The 16,356-nt window shown below is 58.4% G+C and overlaps 4 protein-coding genes across 4 annotated transcripts; 2 read left to right on the forward strand and 2 right to left on the reverse strand.

The window, feature by feature from the left end:
• Nucleotides 1-1,629: 1,629 nt before the first annotated feature.
• Nucleotides 1,630-6,617, forward strand: TRIREDRAFT_23338 (uncharacterized protein; the record flags this gene model as incomplete). The annotated part of the gene is made up of 2 exons (XM_006969113.1): nucleotides 1,630-5,520; nucleotides 5,578-6,617. Exons 1-2 carry the CDS (start codon nucleotides 1,695-1,697, stop codon nucleotides 6,615-6,617), a joined length of 4,866 nt encoding a protein of 1,621 aa, XP_006969175.1. The 5' UTR covers nucleotides 1,630-1,694.
• A 250-nt stretch (nucleotides 6,618-6,867) lies between these two features.
• Nucleotides 6,868-7,773, reverse strand: TRIREDRAFT_69496 (uncharacterized protein; the record flags this gene model as incomplete). Its single annotated transcript, XM_006969189.1, has 1 exon — nucleotides 6,868-7,773. A coding segment is annotated over one exon (906 nt), but the record flags the coding sequence as incomplete, so codon positions are not given.
• A 1,331-nt stretch (nucleotides 7,774-9,104) lies between these two features.
• Nucleotides 9,105-12,485, forward strand: TRIREDRAFT_123965 (uncharacterized protein; the record flags this gene model as incomplete). The annotated part of the gene is made up of 7 exons (XM_006969136.1): nucleotides 9,105-9,396; nucleotides 9,491-9,583; nucleotides 9,656-9,741; nucleotides 9,839-10,403; nucleotides 10,488-10,491; nucleotides 10,573-11,673; nucleotides 11,776-12,485. The coding sequence occupies exons 1-7, from the start codon at nucleotides 9,358-9,360 to the stop codon at nucleotides 12,483-12,485; spliced, it is 2,598 nt and encodes an 865-aa protein (XP_006969198.1). The 5' UTR covers nucleotides 9,105-9,357.
• A 1,071-nt stretch (nucleotides 12,486-13,556) lies between these two features.
• On the reverse strand, nucleotides 13,557-15,964 carry TRIREDRAFT_111774 (uncharacterized protein; the record flags this gene model as incomplete). Its single annotated transcript, XM_006969190.1, has 2 exons — nucleotides 13,557-15,764; nucleotides 15,836-15,964. The coding sequence occupies 2 exons, from the start codon at nucleotides 15,962-15,964 to the stop codon at nucleotides 13,557-13,559; spliced, it is 2,337 nt and encodes a 778-aa protein (XP_006969252.1).
• Between the last annotated feature and the right edge of the window lie 392 nt (nucleotides 15,965-16,356).

Genomic DNA, 16,356 nt, shown 5'->3' on the forward strand with positions numbered 1-16,356 from the left:
TTGAATGGGGTGAGTATGAGAGTGTGTTGGTCCAGTCATAAGGATGAGCATTACGCTATGTACCTGAAGCTGAGGATGTGGCCTGCGACAGTATGAGCATTCATGAGCGCCCACAGTGCTCGTGCGAGCGTCGCCGCAGATCAGCGCTGCGCATGCGGAATGCGGTCAGCAGAGGAGACAGAGACAGTGCGAGGGCCTGCGATGATCCCATCTTCCACCCCTCGAACCTGCTGTTGGTGTGGCAGCGCAAGCAGGCGGGCCAGTGGCGAGCGGGCGGATGCACGGAGCAACGCACATGGGACGGACTATCAGAAGGCGTGCACGGCGTGTGTTGACAAGTAATTCCCTCAGGCCTGGGATACCTGATGCGTACAAGTGCATCGTGAATCACTTCAAAGCTGAAGGACATGGTCTGAGCACGAGAGTTTCAAGTCGACAAGTTCGGATGAAGATGCAATCTGGCAATGCCCAGCCAGGCCGTCGGGAGCCGAGTGGCGCTCTCTCGTCGAAGCGTCTGCAAGGGGCCGCTGCAGCTGGTCACCGGGCTTTTTTGTTCCTCACCGGCCGGTCGGGTTGGCCATCTCTGGTTGGCGAGTGAGGCTGACGGGGGGTTTCGTCGGCCGGCGTGTCGTGATGTGACTGGAAAGACGTCAAGCCGGCGAGTCAGTGCAGGTAGGACGAGACGGCCGGCCAGCAGAGCAGAGCATCGGTGCAGCATGTCAGGCAGGCACTGGCAGACCGAAGCGAATGGGTCGGGTGCTTGTATCACTGCAGGACAGGTGTTTCGAATGACTTGAAAGAATCCTCCAAAGGCCTGGATTTCGAACCTTGATGTCTGTGCTACGGCAGGTACATGTATACTCGTACTTGGAGCTGACATCCGTCGTTAGGTAGGTAGGCACATGTACCTACTTGACATCGTCAAACAAATCATTTGCACGCATCAACCTTTTGTTCGCTGGATGAATTCAATCAGGGCTTGACTAAAGTTCGCCTTGAATCTTGATGCCCCCTCTGAAAACTGTTGTGCATTCATCAGGTTCGCTGATTAGACTTCAAGGCTCTCTGTAGCCGACTGTCTTCCGGCTTGTCCTGTTCTTTGGGGATGGCTTTAATGGCTAGGTATCCCACACGTTAGATAGGCTCAGTATTGATAGCAAGACCACGTCCTTGCCACTGTTGCTTGCCTGGACTTTGACAAGATGCCATGTCCTCCTGGCCTTAACACCTTACCTAGAGGGATATAAAGGAGTGGCTTTCTGTTTATTAATGGTATTTATAAGCGTGGATAGCCTCACTGTCGCTTTGGATCCATCCCCCATCTCAGCTGGATTCAGCTCCAATTCGAGGTGCGGCACTGCTTACCTTATCCAAACTTGATTACCTTATCCACGCTTACCTCAGCAGCACACCCCGCTGTGCCCGGCGTGACTCTTCAGCGCTTCCAGCCCCAGCTGCAGCCCTGAGCGCCTCTGGCAGGGCGATGCTGACATCACAGGCGCCTTTCTGGCAGCTGGAGCTCCCCATTAGTAATTTTCCGGACAGAGCTGGTCCCTCTCCGCCAAACCTTCGCCCAGCAGCCTTCTGGAGCCTTGCGCAACGCAGCTCGCCCACCCATCGTCTCAGCCTCGCCTCACCTCCCTCGTCCCCCCTCCTCGCCTCTCCTCCCGCGCAACTGAACCCGCCAGCCGACCATGAAGCGCTCCAGCCGCGCCCCGGGAGCGACGTTCGGGGCTTTCGGCGCTCCGGGCGGGACGGGCACCCTGTCGTACCTGGCCGAGCCGCCGTCGTTTAGCGCCGTGTCGGATCCGAACGTCGTTGTCAGCCTCAAGAATCTGCTCAAGAAGGACAGCACCACCAAGACCAAGGCGCTCGAGGACCTGCTGGCCCATGTCCAGGCGTGGCCGCACGAGCGCAACGGCGGCGTCGAGGATGCGCTGCTGGACGTCTGGACCGCCGTCTACCCGCGCCTCAGCATCGACAACGCCCGCCGCGTCCGCGAGCTGGCGCATACCCTGCAGTTGGAGCTCATCAAGTCGGCGCGGCGGCGGGCCGAGCGACACATCCCCAAGATCGTGGGTGCCTGGCTGGCCGGGCTGTACGACCGCGACCGCGGCGTTGCGCGCGCCGCCAGCGACGGCCTGTCGTCGCTCATCAACACCCCCGACAAGGTCGCCGCCTTCTGGCGCAAGTGCCAGACGCAGATCCTCGACTACGCCATCGATGCCATCCGAGAGACCCCCGACACCCTCAGCGATGACCGGTCGACGACAAAGGACGACGCCGAGGCCAAGTACATCCGCGTCGTGGCCGCCAGCTTGTCGCTGGTGCTCAGCCTGCTGCAGCGGCTCAACGACGAGGAAATCGCCGCCCTGGGCGACAAGCTGGACGACTTCTTCTCCGAGGAGGCCGTCTGGCGCGCCATTACCTTCAACGACGCTGCGGTGCGGAAGACGGCGTGCCATCTCCTCATCACTTGCCTCAATCGCAATCTCCCCTATGCCGAATCCACACAGGCGAGGCAGGCCATGGTCACGGGCGGCCTCAAGACCAACCAGGCTGGGTCCGCACTCGACTATGTCCGCGCCCTGACGAGGCTGTCACAAGCTGTTCCTGATCTTTGGACGCCTTCGCCGAAAGAAAAGAAGCCCGCACTCTCACGGTTGCGACAGTTTATCGAAAAGGGATCGCAGGGCTGTCCCGCAAAGTTCTGGGAGCATCTTGACGAGTTGATATCCGTCCTGCCGGTGGACCAGATGAAGAAGCTGGAGACGGCCTCTGAGTTCCTGGAAGCTGTCAAAGCCGGCGTCACGAACCGCGAAGAGCCTCGAACAAACACCTCCATGGCCTGGAAGTGCTACATCGACACCCTCAAACGTTTGATCAAGAATCTTTCCGACGACGAGAAGCTGGTCTTTGCCCGCGAGCAAGTGTTCCCACTCTTTGAACATTCGCTTCTCACCGTGTCCGACAAGCCGGTGGCTATTCCCCTGGGGCCCAACGCCATGGGCATCTTGGTAGAAGCCCATCTCACACTCCTTCGAAGCCCTTCAGTCGTCGTTGCAGCATCAGCAGAGGAGTGGGAACGGTTGGCTCAGTTGCTGTGCACCAGAATCTCAGCTTCTTTGCCGGAGGTGTCCCGCGAGTACCAGTCGTCACAGGAAAAGATTGGCGAGGAGGGCCGCCGGTGGTTCGGCCTTGTTGGAGAAATTCACCGGAAGCTGGCCAACATCGGAGAATCCTTGCCTGACCAGACAGCCGCTCCATCAAGGACTGTCATAGACCAATGCATCTCCATTTTACAGAATCGCAACATGAAGCCGTTTGGTGCTGCGGTTGCTCTTGAATACGCACTCAGTACCGCCCAGCATCTCTTCGACGGCGAGACCGGAGACAAGGTGGCGGACTTCTTGTCTACAGCTGCACGAGAGTCGGCGGAAAAAGTCATACAGTCTGCCTCTAGTAGGCCGCTGCTGTCCTGCCTCAACCTCTTCGGGGCAATCCCATCCAGGGAACAAGCATACCGCACGATCTGGGGCTCCTGGGTCGAAGCAGTCTTGGAGTTCTCCGACCGCGCCACTCGCAACTCGGCTCTCGCCTCCCTTGTCTCCGAGGAAAAGGCGTCTGAGCCCACGCAAGGAAATGCCAAGCTCCAGGAGTACATCATCTCAGAAGCAATTGAAGCTGTCAAGAGCCAGGCGCCCGGGTGGGAGCTGCTAGAAGCTGCCATGAACGAAAAAGGCCTCTCTGATGAGAGCTGTAAACAGCTATCCGAAAAGCTATTAGACATCTTAGACAAGGAACACGCATTGGCAGAACCGGCACTGAGAGCTTTAGAGATCATCGCCAAGGGCAAGCCACAGCTCTTTACCGAGGACGAGTCTCTCCATACGGCTTTGGTTGCGCAGTTATTGAGTCTGTCTGAACTTAGCAGCACTGTTATCTCGTCAAAGGCCGTTGCGATCCGCGCCATCCTACAGGGAGAGGGAACTGCCGGCACTCAGCCGGTCATTGAAATCATACAAGGTAACCTCGAGGGAGCAGGCCCTCAGTCGTTGGATATCGAGACGCTGTCAAAGCAGGCTCAACAAGCACACGCTGCCGGCATTGCCGTTGAGGAAATCTTTCCCAGCACGAATGCCTGGATGCAGAAGCTGGCGCCTTTCTTGGAACATCCAATCAACCCGTCTTTGTCAATCACCAACAGCCTGGGCGGCGCCGCCACCCTGGCTAATTCAACAGCCCAGCCGACGGAGATCCGCGTGCCCAGAGACAGAAAGGGTCGTTCAGTCCCACTGAGAATGTCTCTTTACTCTGCGCATCTTCTCAAAGAAGGGGTAGATGTTGCCAAGCTTCCACGCGAATTCCAGATTGAGCTGCTATACATTCAGTGCCTCACTATTCAGCTCGCTACCGACCAAATCACCTCGAGGGACGAAAACGGGCTGTGGCTCACTTTGGACACTGCCGATGCCGTGTCAGAGGCGGAATCTCTTGTGACGACCCTTAGGACCTCTATCGTTAACCAGAGCTCGCTGGCATCCCAGTGGTGGGACAACTCGGTGGATGAAGAGCAGGCTCACATCTTCCGCGGGCTTGTTGATCTCCTCAAGGAGGAGTCCAGAGAGCTGACACCCAGGGGTGTTTACAGTGCCCGGGCTCTGAGCGAGATCATCCAAGCTGTGGCTGAAGCACACGGCCTGCTGCCCAGTCTGGAGGAGACACTGCTCAAGCCAGTGCTGACGAAGGCTGCTCCCGAGACCGCTCTCCTCGCTGCTGCCGCGATCTCAGGGCTCGGTGAGACAATCAAATCCTCCAAACTGGCCAGCAACTTTTGCAATCGGCTCGTTAGCGACGTTGCGGGAGCCTCTGCAGACGATAGCAAAACCAGGATGATTCTTGTCCTACTTTCTCTGTCAGCGCAGGTGTATGACGGCGGAGAGCTTCCCGTGGCCAATAACCGCATCGTCTTCGCCGTCAGACAGATTACGTCGTGGCTGGAAGACGGCGAGCCGTTGAGCGCGCCCCTCTCGGCCGAGATCTGCCGCGTGCTGAACCAGCTGCTGCCCTGCATGAGCGACGTCTTTGGCTCCTACTGGGAGAAAGCCATAGAGTTCAGTCTCGACCTGTGGGAGCAGGCGGCCAGCTACCCCCTTCCCGACGCCCTTCCGTTCATCCATTCCTCACTCAAGCTTGTCAAAACGCTAGAGAGCCTCGAGGATCCCAACGATGACCTACAAGACGCACTTCGAGAATCAGCAGTCAAGAGGTCCAAGTCGCTGATTGAGCTGCTGAAGCTGCCGCGCGGCGCCAGTAGCCAGCCCCTGGAAATTGTTGACGCCATGCTTTGCAGGGAAGTGGAGAAGGTGTCGGTCAAGAATTTAAAGGACGTCTCGGATATCTACGAGCTGGTCGCTTCGGAGTCGCAGGACATTCAGACGGCGGCCTTTGATCTGCTGCACAGGGCGTTGCCGGCTATTCAGGAGCAGCGGTCCATTGACACTGTTTTGGACAAGACTGGTAGGTTTCTTCCCTTTTACTATTTTATCTGATTACATGACTAATTTGTTATCAAAGATGCTCGTCTGCCTGATGAGCTTCTGTCTCTGCTCCTCGACGCCCCGACTCTGGAGCGGTATTCCGACGAAATGCTGGCGCAATTCCCGTCTCCGATCCGAAGCTACCTGCTATCATGGAAGCTCGTCTTTGATGCGTACTCAGCGTCGTCGTTCAAGCTGAGAAGCGACTACACGGAGAACCTGAAGACAGACAACTACATCGGACCCTTTTTAGACTTCATGTTTGATGTGCTCGGCCACTCGGCGGCACATCCGCTGAGCCTCGAGAGAGAACAGCTCACGACGGAGCATTTCCAGACGTATGACATCAAGATTGCCCGGTCGGAGCCCGAAGAACGGAGCATGCAGTGGCTGCTGGTGCACCTGTTTTACCTGACGCTCAAGTACATTCCCGGGCTCTTCAAGGCGTGGTACCTGGCCTGCCGCTCCAAGCAGACGCGCATCGCGGTCGAGGCGTGGACGACAAAGTACTTTTCGCCGCTCATCATCTCCGAGATGCTGGACGACGTGCAGGCGTGGGTGGACCAGCAGGAGCCGCCCGGGCCCGACGAGCAGGAGGTGGTGGTGCGCATCTCCAAGAACGCGCGCGAGGTGCTCGTGGGCTATGAGGTGGACGAGACGCAGGCGTCCATTGTGATCAAGGTGTCGCCCAACTACCCGATCGAGGCCGTGACGGTGACGGGCCAGGAAGCCGTGGCCGTCAAGGAGCGCACGTGGAACAGCTGGATCATGACGACGCAGGGCGTAATCACCTTTTCGGGCGGCAGCGTCATCGACGGGCTGCAGATCCTGAAGCGCAACATTGTCGGCGCGCTCAAGGGCCAGACGGAGTGCGCCATCTGCTACAGCGTCATCGCGGCCGACAAGCGCATGCCGGACAAGCGGTGCTCGACGTGCAAGAACCTGTTCCACCGGACGTGCCTGTACAAGTGGTTCCAGAGCAGTAGCCAGAATACGTGTCCGCTGTGCAGGAACCCGATTGATTACCTGGGGTCCGATAAGAGGAGGCGTGCGCAGAGGGATAGGGATGAGTATTGATTTGTGCCTGGATTGGATGGGTTTGGATGTAAATTGAGCAGGTTCTTGGATGGAGGAGACTCATTCTTGAATGTTGTACATGTATGTTGTATCATGAGTTATGTATGTATGGAAGACGGTATATGACGGTTTTAAAAGGGGGGTGGTGGCGGTTATCAGAATTATGCGGTATCATTAGTTGTAAAGCACTTGTATGTTAGAGCCTGGGAACGAAGACCCGTCAGCAAGTCGGTAGTCCCTCAATGCGTACCTATATATATGTATATTCTGGAGACGCAGAACTCACCTCTTCGGCCGTGGCCCTGCTACCATCATACCGCACCAGCCTCCCCACAACCTCCCTAAAGCCCTCGTCAACACCCGGCAGAATCTCCTCCCAGCTTCTCTGCGGAAACACAGTCCACAGCTCAAAGGGTGTGACCTTGAAACCCTTGGCCTCGGGCCACGTCTCGGGCGTGGGCGTGCCGAGGGTCTTGAAGATGCTGAGGATGAGCCCGAGCTGGTTGCCGTCCTCGTGCGCGGGGCGCGACTCGAAGAGCGGCGCGGGCGGGCTGCGGATGCACTCGGCCAGGACGGCGCCGAGGGCCCACATGTCGACGGGCGGGCCGTAGGACTTGTCGCCGAAGAGGACCTCTGGCGCGCGGTACGGCCCCGTGCCGATGTCGAGGATCTTGCTGTCCCGGGGCTCGGAGGCTGCCGAGAAGGTCGGGTGCCAGGCGGTGCCGAAGTCGGAGAGGTAGACCGGGCCCGAGGGCGACGCGAGGAGGATGGCCGAGGGCTTGATGTCGCGGTGGACGATGCCCTGGCCGTGAATCTCGCGCAGGGCCTGGAGGATGTCGCGGAAGAGAGAGCGGACGAGGTCAAGGTCCAGCGCGGAGGAAGAGGTGCTGCTGCTGCGGTCGAGGACGTCGGCGAGGGTCAGCGGCATGTACGGAAAGGCGAGGACGAGGCGCTGCTCGTGGTCGCGGAAGGAGTCGAGCAAGGGGATGCACGGCGGATGGAGCGTCTGCAGGATCTTGACCTCGCGGAGGGGGTTGTGCGGCTCGGGGGTGCTGTGGACGATGACCTTGAGGGCGGTGGTGCCGGAGCGGAAGACCTCGGATGTGACGCCCTCGGAAATGGGCGTGCAGTTGCTGTACGAGCCGATGCGGATGCCGGCGCTGGAGGACGCTGTTGGGGATGGAGGTTGGGGTGAGGGCGCGGATAGGGGGGAGGATGAGGGTGGTGGGATTTGGGGCTTGGAGGGCTGGCAGGCGGCGGTGTATTCTTCCTGGGTTAAAAGTTAGCAACGGGAGTGGCTTGAGTTGAGGTTGGGTATAGAGGGAGGTTACCAGAGAGGAAGAGTTGTCGTATGCGGCCTGTTCGATGGCGACGGCCTCATTCATGTCTCGTGAGGGGAGGCTTTCCATTCTGTGTGAAGCTTTGGTTAGTGATATGTATATAGGTGACAATGGGGGAGATGATCTTCAGAACGCACATCTTGGAGATGGTGTCATAGCGGTCTACCGCTGAGACGGATGCCTTCCAGGCGGATGAGGCCATGTTTAGCTGATGGTGACGGCGATGTTGGTGGTTGAAGTTGAGGTTGAGGTTGAGGTCGAGGTTGAGGTGAGCTCCTGAAATCACATGCACGAGATGCTTCAATATTCGACTGTGAGAGTGGACGCTGTCCACGGATGCAATGCACAATTGGCGACTGGTCAATTATGCACGTCTTGGCCCTTGGCTCCCCCTCTGGATCATGCGACACGTCATTTGAGGACGGGGCTCCATTTTGATTGAAACGGACCGGGATCCATGCTGGAATGCGGTGGATTGGCTTCGGTTGATTTGAGCTTCAGTTGAAGCTGTCTGTGAAGCTGCGTGGAATTGGAGGTGCAAGGACCCGAGGCTTCTCCGGACACCCAATTTGGCCGAACAATGTACATGTAATCAGCGATGTACGTATCTACCTGATTACCTGTACTCAAAGGAAGGAATAGGTAGTGATCTATAGCATCACGAGAGGAATGGGAAGATTACTCACGGAAGAATTGGATACTATAATAGCAATAGTATAAGTATTGCTAGGTATAGATCTTCTTTACAGCATCAGCAAGCCACCCCCCGGCCTCTTCCGACGCAATTTGGGACTCCCCCCAAACCGGTGGAGGAGGTTCATGTGCCTCATGCCTCATCTCATGCCTCTCCGGCGCTCGGCTGGCTGTTTTGGCGCTGACGAGGCTGGGGCCACAGCGCACTCGCCGCCTGTAATTGGCCGCCACTGGGGGGGCGTCCGGCTAATGTCACAGCGAGGCTGGGCCCACCGGCAGGGAACGGGGGAGCGCTGGAAGCCTGCCCAGGTGGGTACCTACAGCGGTGCGGTCATTGGGTTCCAGGCTCTGGCACCACTGCAGCCCTTCTGGAGCTTCTTGCGTCTTCCACCACCTGCGCTCCAGTTGCCTCTCTCCATCGTCAACCTCGCATACGACACACCCGACCTTACCTTACCCTCCCGCCAAACCACCACCACCGCCAGCCCCGAGAGCATCCGGCTCTCTCCATCCGCGCAGCAGCTCGCCATGCGCGCATCCGACTAGGACACGGAGCCCCGATTGCAGTCCGTCATTCCGCCCGAGTTCCTCCCGATCCCGCCTCTTCCCTCGATTCGACCCAGCCTCTCCAGGCTCCAGCTCCAGCTCCAGCTCCAGCTTCACTTCCACAAACATCCATACGCCGCCACGCAGCCGCAGCCGCAGCCATGGACGAGACGGCGAGGACAGAGTATCCGGCCATGCTGGTAAGCCCGATGCCGACTCCGGACCCGGATCCCCCGAGCTTCTCCAGGCGCAATGGCACTGACAGGCTGCCCCCCGTGGCGCCGCTGCCTCCAGGCTCACCTGCAGCCCGGCCAAGCCGTGCAGACGCTCAACGACCGCATGAAGCGCATCAACAAGATCAACGTCGAGATTGCCGATTGGCTCCAGGTACGCACGCGATGATGTCACACGCCGTGACGCACACCAGAAAGCTGACCCGGTCTGCCTCTATTGCTGTAGGAGCGCCGTCGCGTCGAGGAGCAATATGTCCAGGGAATGCGCAAGCTGGCCCAGTTCAAGGTGCCCAATGCGCAGTCGGAGCTGGGGTGAGTCTGCTGGCGGCTCTGACAAGATGCCGCGCCAATGCCTTATCCCTCATCTGCCCGAATGTCGACTGCTGACGACTCCAATCGTGGCACGCAGTGTCTTCCAGCTTCCGTGGTCCCGAATCATCGAGTCCGTCGAGCGCCTCGCCCAGTCCCACCAGCTCTTCGCCGATCGCGTGGGCAATGATGTCGAGCAGCCGCTCAGGAACTTCCACCAGCGCCAGGACGTCGTGAACATGACCAACATCTCCAACAACCTGACCACCATGGCCCGCGAGCTCGACGAGGCGCGCGACCGCTCCGACAAGCTGACCAAAAAGGGCGGCAAGGCCAGCGCGCAAAAGGTCGACGCCGCCTCCTCCAAGCTGGAGGCGGCCACGCAGCAGTGGGAGTCGCAGGCGCCCTTCATCTTCGAGACCCTGCAGGTGCTCGACGAGTCGCGCGTTGACCTGCTGCGCGACCTGCTCACCCAATTCCAGACCCACGAGTCCGACCGCGCCCAACGAGACACGGACATTGCCGTCGAGACGCTGGCTATGATGCTCGAGATCAGCACCGAGAGGGAGGTCCAGGCATTTGTGCAAAAGGTGACGGCCGGCAAGGCCCAGCTGCCGCCCAGGACGGCCACCAGGCGCTCGGCCGTGTCGCAGAACTCGGGCAGCGTTCCGTCGACGCCGAATCCCACTCAGCCGCCCCCGGACGACGATGTGAGCGAGCACAATTCGCTCCCCAACACCGAGGGAAAGCCGGGTGAGTTACTAAACCATGACCTGACGACACAAGTACCAAGTGAAGGCACATTTTACTGACCAATGGAGTGGTTGCTGCCAGAATCTAAGCTGCGAAGGCTAGGAACCATGTTTGGCGGTCGACGGCGCCAGAGCGTTCATGCTGGCTTCGGCTCCCTCTCTCCCCAGAAGGCGCAGGGAGCTACCTTTGGGCGACTCGGCAGCAGCCACGGTCGCGGCGCCTCGCCAATGGGATCTTCCAGCAACCTCCACGAGTCCAACCGGCTGTCTATCCTCCCCGAGACGCCCGACGCAGCTCGCAGGCCGCAGTCATCGTCGGACGCCATGCACCGGGACAGGGAACGCGAGGGCGAGCTGTCGACGAACGGGGACGGAACCACGAATGGCCTTGGAGCTGGCGAGAGTCTCTTGGATAGCCGAGTGCCAGCGATGCCACCCTCGAGCTCCGTCAATGGCAACCTCAACATCGAACAGCAGCAGCATCAGACACCCGAAGCCGCCGGTCCGGCCGATGCGCCGCCATCTCAGCAGAGCCAGCAGGAGCCCGCCCGTCAGCCAACATCCAAGGACGACGAGGGCTTCACGATACGGGCGCCCATGAACGATCCCATCTCGGAAGCCCAGAGGGAGGCTGCCAACGAAGAGAATGACCAGCTCTTCAAGCTCAACATCCAGAACAAGCCCATTGAGGAAGAGGACCCCGAGGCGGCCCAGGCGGCCCTCTCCAGCGTGGCCAACACGCTCAAGCTGGGCTCGGCGGCCAACCGGCGCTCGATGACGGTGCGAGGCCGCCGCGACGTGCGCAACACCATCTATGCGCCGGTGCTGCAGTTCCCCGAGAGCTACTCCGAGGGTTCCATTCCCGCCATGCCGACCATACCGGCCGTCCCCGCATCTCCCGTCTCCCCCGCCTCTCCTCCTCGACCTCCGTCTTCAAGGCCGGCCGCCGTTGCCGCGCTTGCCTCCGAGGCGAGCGCCGCCTCCGACACCCAGTCCGTGCGGTCCGGCAACTCGCTCAGCAGCGCGCACACCAAACACCCCGAGCTGACGGCGCCTGGGCTGAACGCCTCCATCATCGAGACGGTCTCGGTGCTCTTTGAGGGTGGCGTGTTGAAGAGCGCGGCGGTTGCGGGCGAGATTGCCTTTGCCAACAATCCCACTCCTGATGCTGACCCTACCAAGAGTAAGTTGCTGCCCCTTGTCAGACACTGCCGCGTTGGCCTCTCCTTAGACCGCCGCAACTGGTGTTATCCGCTTGTAGAGAGTCAATACTGAGGCCCACTAGCACATGAGACCATCCGCATCAACAACTTTGCCAACCTGGAACGCATCGGCCCCAACCGAATCTTTGTCCACAACGCCTCGCCCGACCAGCCCGATCAGTTCTCCCTCGATGTCTCCCACCTCTCCAGGACGGCAACTGCCTTCTCATACCGCGTCTTCTCCGAAGAAGGCGAAGCTTCCTCCCTGGCCCGACACGCCCCTCTCCTCATCACCCCCGCATGGAAGCCCCAGGGCGACAAGCTGGGCCTTTTGCTGCAGTATCAGCTCAACCCCGAGTGCAAGTGGACAGGCCCCGTGACGCTGCACAATGTCGTCTTCGTGGTGTCGTACGAGGGCAGGGCAACTGGAGCCCAGACGAAGCCCAGCGGCACCCACCTGAAGGACAAGCACCTGGTGTACTGGCGACTGGGAGACGTGACGCTCACCGACGCCGTGCAGAAGATTGTCTGCCGCATCGTCGGCGCAGACGGCGTCGAGCCGCAGCCGGGCCACGTCGAGGCCCGGTGGGAGTATGCCGTGACGGGCAACGACGCCGTCGGCAGCGGCATCTCCATCTCGCGACTGGAGGCGGCACCAAGCAAGGATGTCGTCGAGAGCGACCCGTTTGCAGACGAGAACCCTGCCAGCTCGAACCCGTCGCTCGCGGAGCAGACGTGGGTTGACGTGCCTGTGACGAGGAAGCTTGTGAGCGGCAAGTACGAGGCCAAGTAGATTCCGGGGGGTGACTTTTTGTCTGAAATTGGACAGCGTTTTGGGTCTGGGGGGGCCTGGGATAAGATACCTGCAAATATGTGCCTTATACCTTACTCTATATATGTCTATTCTTTATAGATGTATGTGGAAAGACTATTGCTAATCATGTTTGACCTACTGGGGCGCCACTAGGTTCCGAGATGATACTTATTCCTGAGCGATCGATCATCCGTTTTCTTTTATTGTTTTCTTTCCTGATTTCAAGCATTTTTATTATCTTTTGCTTTGCTTGTGGCAAAGATGAGAAAAAGTATCTCACGAACAACTGTACACCGATCTCTTACTTTTTCATCTTCCATCTTCTTTCTGTCCGACTCTATTCGTCTACCACCCGTAACGCCAAGGGGTTCATTTTCCTTACATTGCCTTGCCCTGTCATATGTTTCCGCAAGGATGAAACAAAAAAGCCTTATTGTTGATGTGTATACACGCTCATTCCATTCATTTCCGACTAATACTTTCCTTTCCTTTTTGCATATCTTGACGCTCTTTACCAGACTTTCTCTCTCATTTTTTTCCTATTATTTCTTCTCTCTGTGTTTGTGCTGTCTTGTTATATCGAGGGGAGAAAAGAAAAGACTGGTGGTGTCAAAAGTGTACGAATGTAGTAATAATTCTCTTTTTGGCCTAAACAAATGGATGAAACATGTTTTCCTCTTGTTTGCTACCTTGAATCACTGTCCATATTGCAGAAATATAAACTGCAAAGAATGAGGCATCCCCTCTCTCAAATGACCCATTCTACATTGGTCAATTGATAAAACTGTTGGCACAATAGCGAGTCAAATACACAGCAAAGCTTGTGTCTCGTTTTCATCATTCAGATGTAGCATGATGCCCTGCTCCATCCTGACTTCTAATCCATCTTTCCCTACAAGATGAACCCAATCCACACAATGCCTCAAAACATCAACAACGAATCACAACCCCCCAAAATAAGGACACGATATCGGGCAGCGCTTGCATAAGAAATCGATATCCGTTGCCTTTTCCTTCTTTATCCCCCCTTTGTTTTCAAGTTCCTCGCCATCACTCCCCTGAAGAAGCCCTCGCATGCTCCTCATAAAACTCGAGCGTCAGCGCCGCCAAAAACCCTGGTATGCACCCCTTCTCCCTCACCCAAAAGGCAATGTGATCCGCAATCTTGCGCGCAAACGCGCTCTTGGGCCCGCCGCCGACCTTCATCGTGCCCCTCTCGCCGTCAAACACAATCGAGTTCTCGTGCTCGTCCGTCTGCGACGGGTAAAAGGTGCTCTCGACGCGCATCTTGCCGTTGGGGATAAACGTCACCGTCCACCCCAGCGTCGAGAAGATGGCCTCCTTGAACTCGTGCGACTTGGAGCCCCAGACCTCCTTGAGCCGCCGCGCCGACTTCTGCGCGCTCGCCGTCTCCGCCTTGGCCGCCGCGATCTCGCGCTCCATGGCGCCCAGCACCGACGTCGGGATCAGCGGGATCGAGGGGTCCGTCTCCCTCGACCGCAGCGTCGCCAGCAGATCCCGGTTCTCCTTCTGCAGCGCCTCCAGCGTCGCCCGCTTGATGGCCTCGTGGTCCGACGTCGGGTTGCTCCGCAGCGACAGGATGCGCGTCTTGGTCTGCTCCTTGGCCGCCGCCAGCTGCTCGCGCGTCGTCGAGAGGTCCTTTTCCAGCATGGCGACCTGCGTCTGCGCGCTCGTCAGCTCTTCCTGGAGCTTGCGGTTCTTACGCGTAAGCTGGCCCATCTGCTCGTGAACGGCGTCGTCCTCGGCGCGACTCCGCTTGGTGCCCGCGGACAGCAGCTGCGGTAGTGGTGAGGATGATTGCTGCGATGCCGATTGTTCCATAGATGACAGCTCGGCATGGAGCCGCTGCACCTCCATCTTGTAGTTGTCCACCATGTCCTCCAGCTCCTGAATCCGTGCTGCTCGCGCCTCGTCGAATCCCTCAGGCTGCATTGTGTGTTCCTCCGTGTCAAACGCCTTGAGCTGCGCGCGCAGGTATTCAACCTCTTTCAGGGCCAGAGCACGCTGGCGATCCAGGCGCATGCGGACCTTGTCGGTGTTGGCCGCCTGCGCAGTCGTCGTGGCGTTCTCGAGCTGGCTCTTGAGCTGGGCGTTTTCCTCCTCCAGAGCCTGCAGCTGCGCCTGGAGTGCTGTGACTTCGGCTCGGACAGCTCCGAGCTGCTCGACGTAGGCGGCGCTGGTCAGCCGCTCCTGGACGAGAGCGCGAGCAATTGCTTCGGGAGAGTCGAACTCGGCCTGGCCAGTTTCCGACACCTTCTCGAGGTAGGCCGACCACGCCAGACGCTCATCCTCCAGCCTCTGCCGCTGTATCCTCGCCTCAGCCAGCTCCGCCTCTAGCCGCTCCGCCGCCTCGACCTTGCGCATCAGCGTCCTCTTCTCCTCCTCGACTATCTCCACAGCCTTGTTGTTGGCTCGGAGTCGTTTCAGCTCGGCAAGCTGTTCGCGATTTGCGGCTTCCAGAGCCCGCATGTGCGAGACCTGTTCTGACAGCTCCCTCTTGATTGCCTCAATAGTTTCCGCATCGCCGCTTTGCGCCTTGAGCCGCAGTACGTCTGCCTCCAGCTTGCCAATCAGCTGGTCCTTTTCCAGCGTTTGTTCCTGATACTGTCGCAAGGTGACTTCACGCGCCTCGCCCTCCTGCTGCATCTCCTGTATTGTATTGTTTGCGGCAGCAATTTGCATATGTAGGTCGCTGGCCGTTTTGTCTGCTCGTCTGGCTGCTTCGTCTTTGGCGCTGGTCACATCCTCCAGCTGCTCTTGGGCGAGACGGGCTTCATCTTCGGCGGCGCGAAGCTTGGACTCGAGCTGTCGCTTTTCGTTCTCCGAGGCTTCCTTCAGCTGCTCCAGTTCCTGTCTGAGCGACTCCAGCTTGGTGTCCGTCTTGGCCTTTTCCGCCTCGGCAGACTGTCGTTGCTGGACCTCTTCCTGCTCGCGCCGCCGGGCCTGTTCCATCTTGTTGCTCTGTTGAGACAGTGCAATGTCCTTTTCTTGCTCGGCGGTCTGGAGGCGGTACTGCAGGGTTCCCACCTCGGCCTTGAGGGCCTCAATCTCCTTTCGAAGTTTCTCATGTCCGTCTGTGTCGGGTGGCACGAGGTTTTCCTTGGATCTTGAATGCTCGAGCGAGCTCTGAACAGAGGCGACGGCGACGCTCTGTCTTGAAGGGGGTCTGTCTGCGTTTGCGTCTCCGGAGTGGGTGTTGGGGGTGGGCGTGGGCTGATTTGGTCGAAACGATGCTATCTAGAGATGACATACGAGGCACACAGTTAGCCATGTCAGATCGTAACCATCAATTCGTCATATCAACTCACCCTCGAATCCCGCAGTGACAGGTTCGGCCGCGGCACTCTCGAGGTGCTTGGAGTGCGCAATCTGCTGCTCGAGCGCGAGTTTGGCCGACTGGCAGGGCCTCCGGCGTCCTGCGTTGCGCGGCCGCGCATCTCGACTGTCTGAAGCCTTTGAGGACGTTGATGACGATTGTTGTTGGCTTTCTCGTCTGTTTTCCCATCTGTTGCGAAACGCGCTGCTTCGCGTCTAGGAGATACAATGCGAATGGTCACGTGATTTGAAGCTTAGGGTAGGTGCCTGAATGACGTTCACTGGGGTTGGCAGCTTGGAGCTGAGATGTACAATGATGCAACCTGAAAGAGTCGACTGGAAACGAGTCTGCTATTGTTGATACATGAAGAGGAGACAAGAATGTTGAGAATCAGATGCAATTCACTGAGTGGCTGTCGAGGTGCAAACATGAAAACTGAGCTTGGAACAGACGCCATGTACCATTACTCGAGGCATGTCTGAAGCTACCAGAGACTGAGCGTCAATTGACGGC

This window comes from Trichoderma reesei (genome assembly GCF_000167675.1).
Source record: "Trichoderma reesei QM6a unplaced genomic scaffold TRIREscaffold_29, whole genome shotgun sequence".
Taxonomy (NCBI): domain Eukaryota; kingdom Fungi; phylum Ascomycota; class Sordariomycetes; order Hypocreales; family Hypocreaceae; genus Trichoderma; species Trichoderma reesei.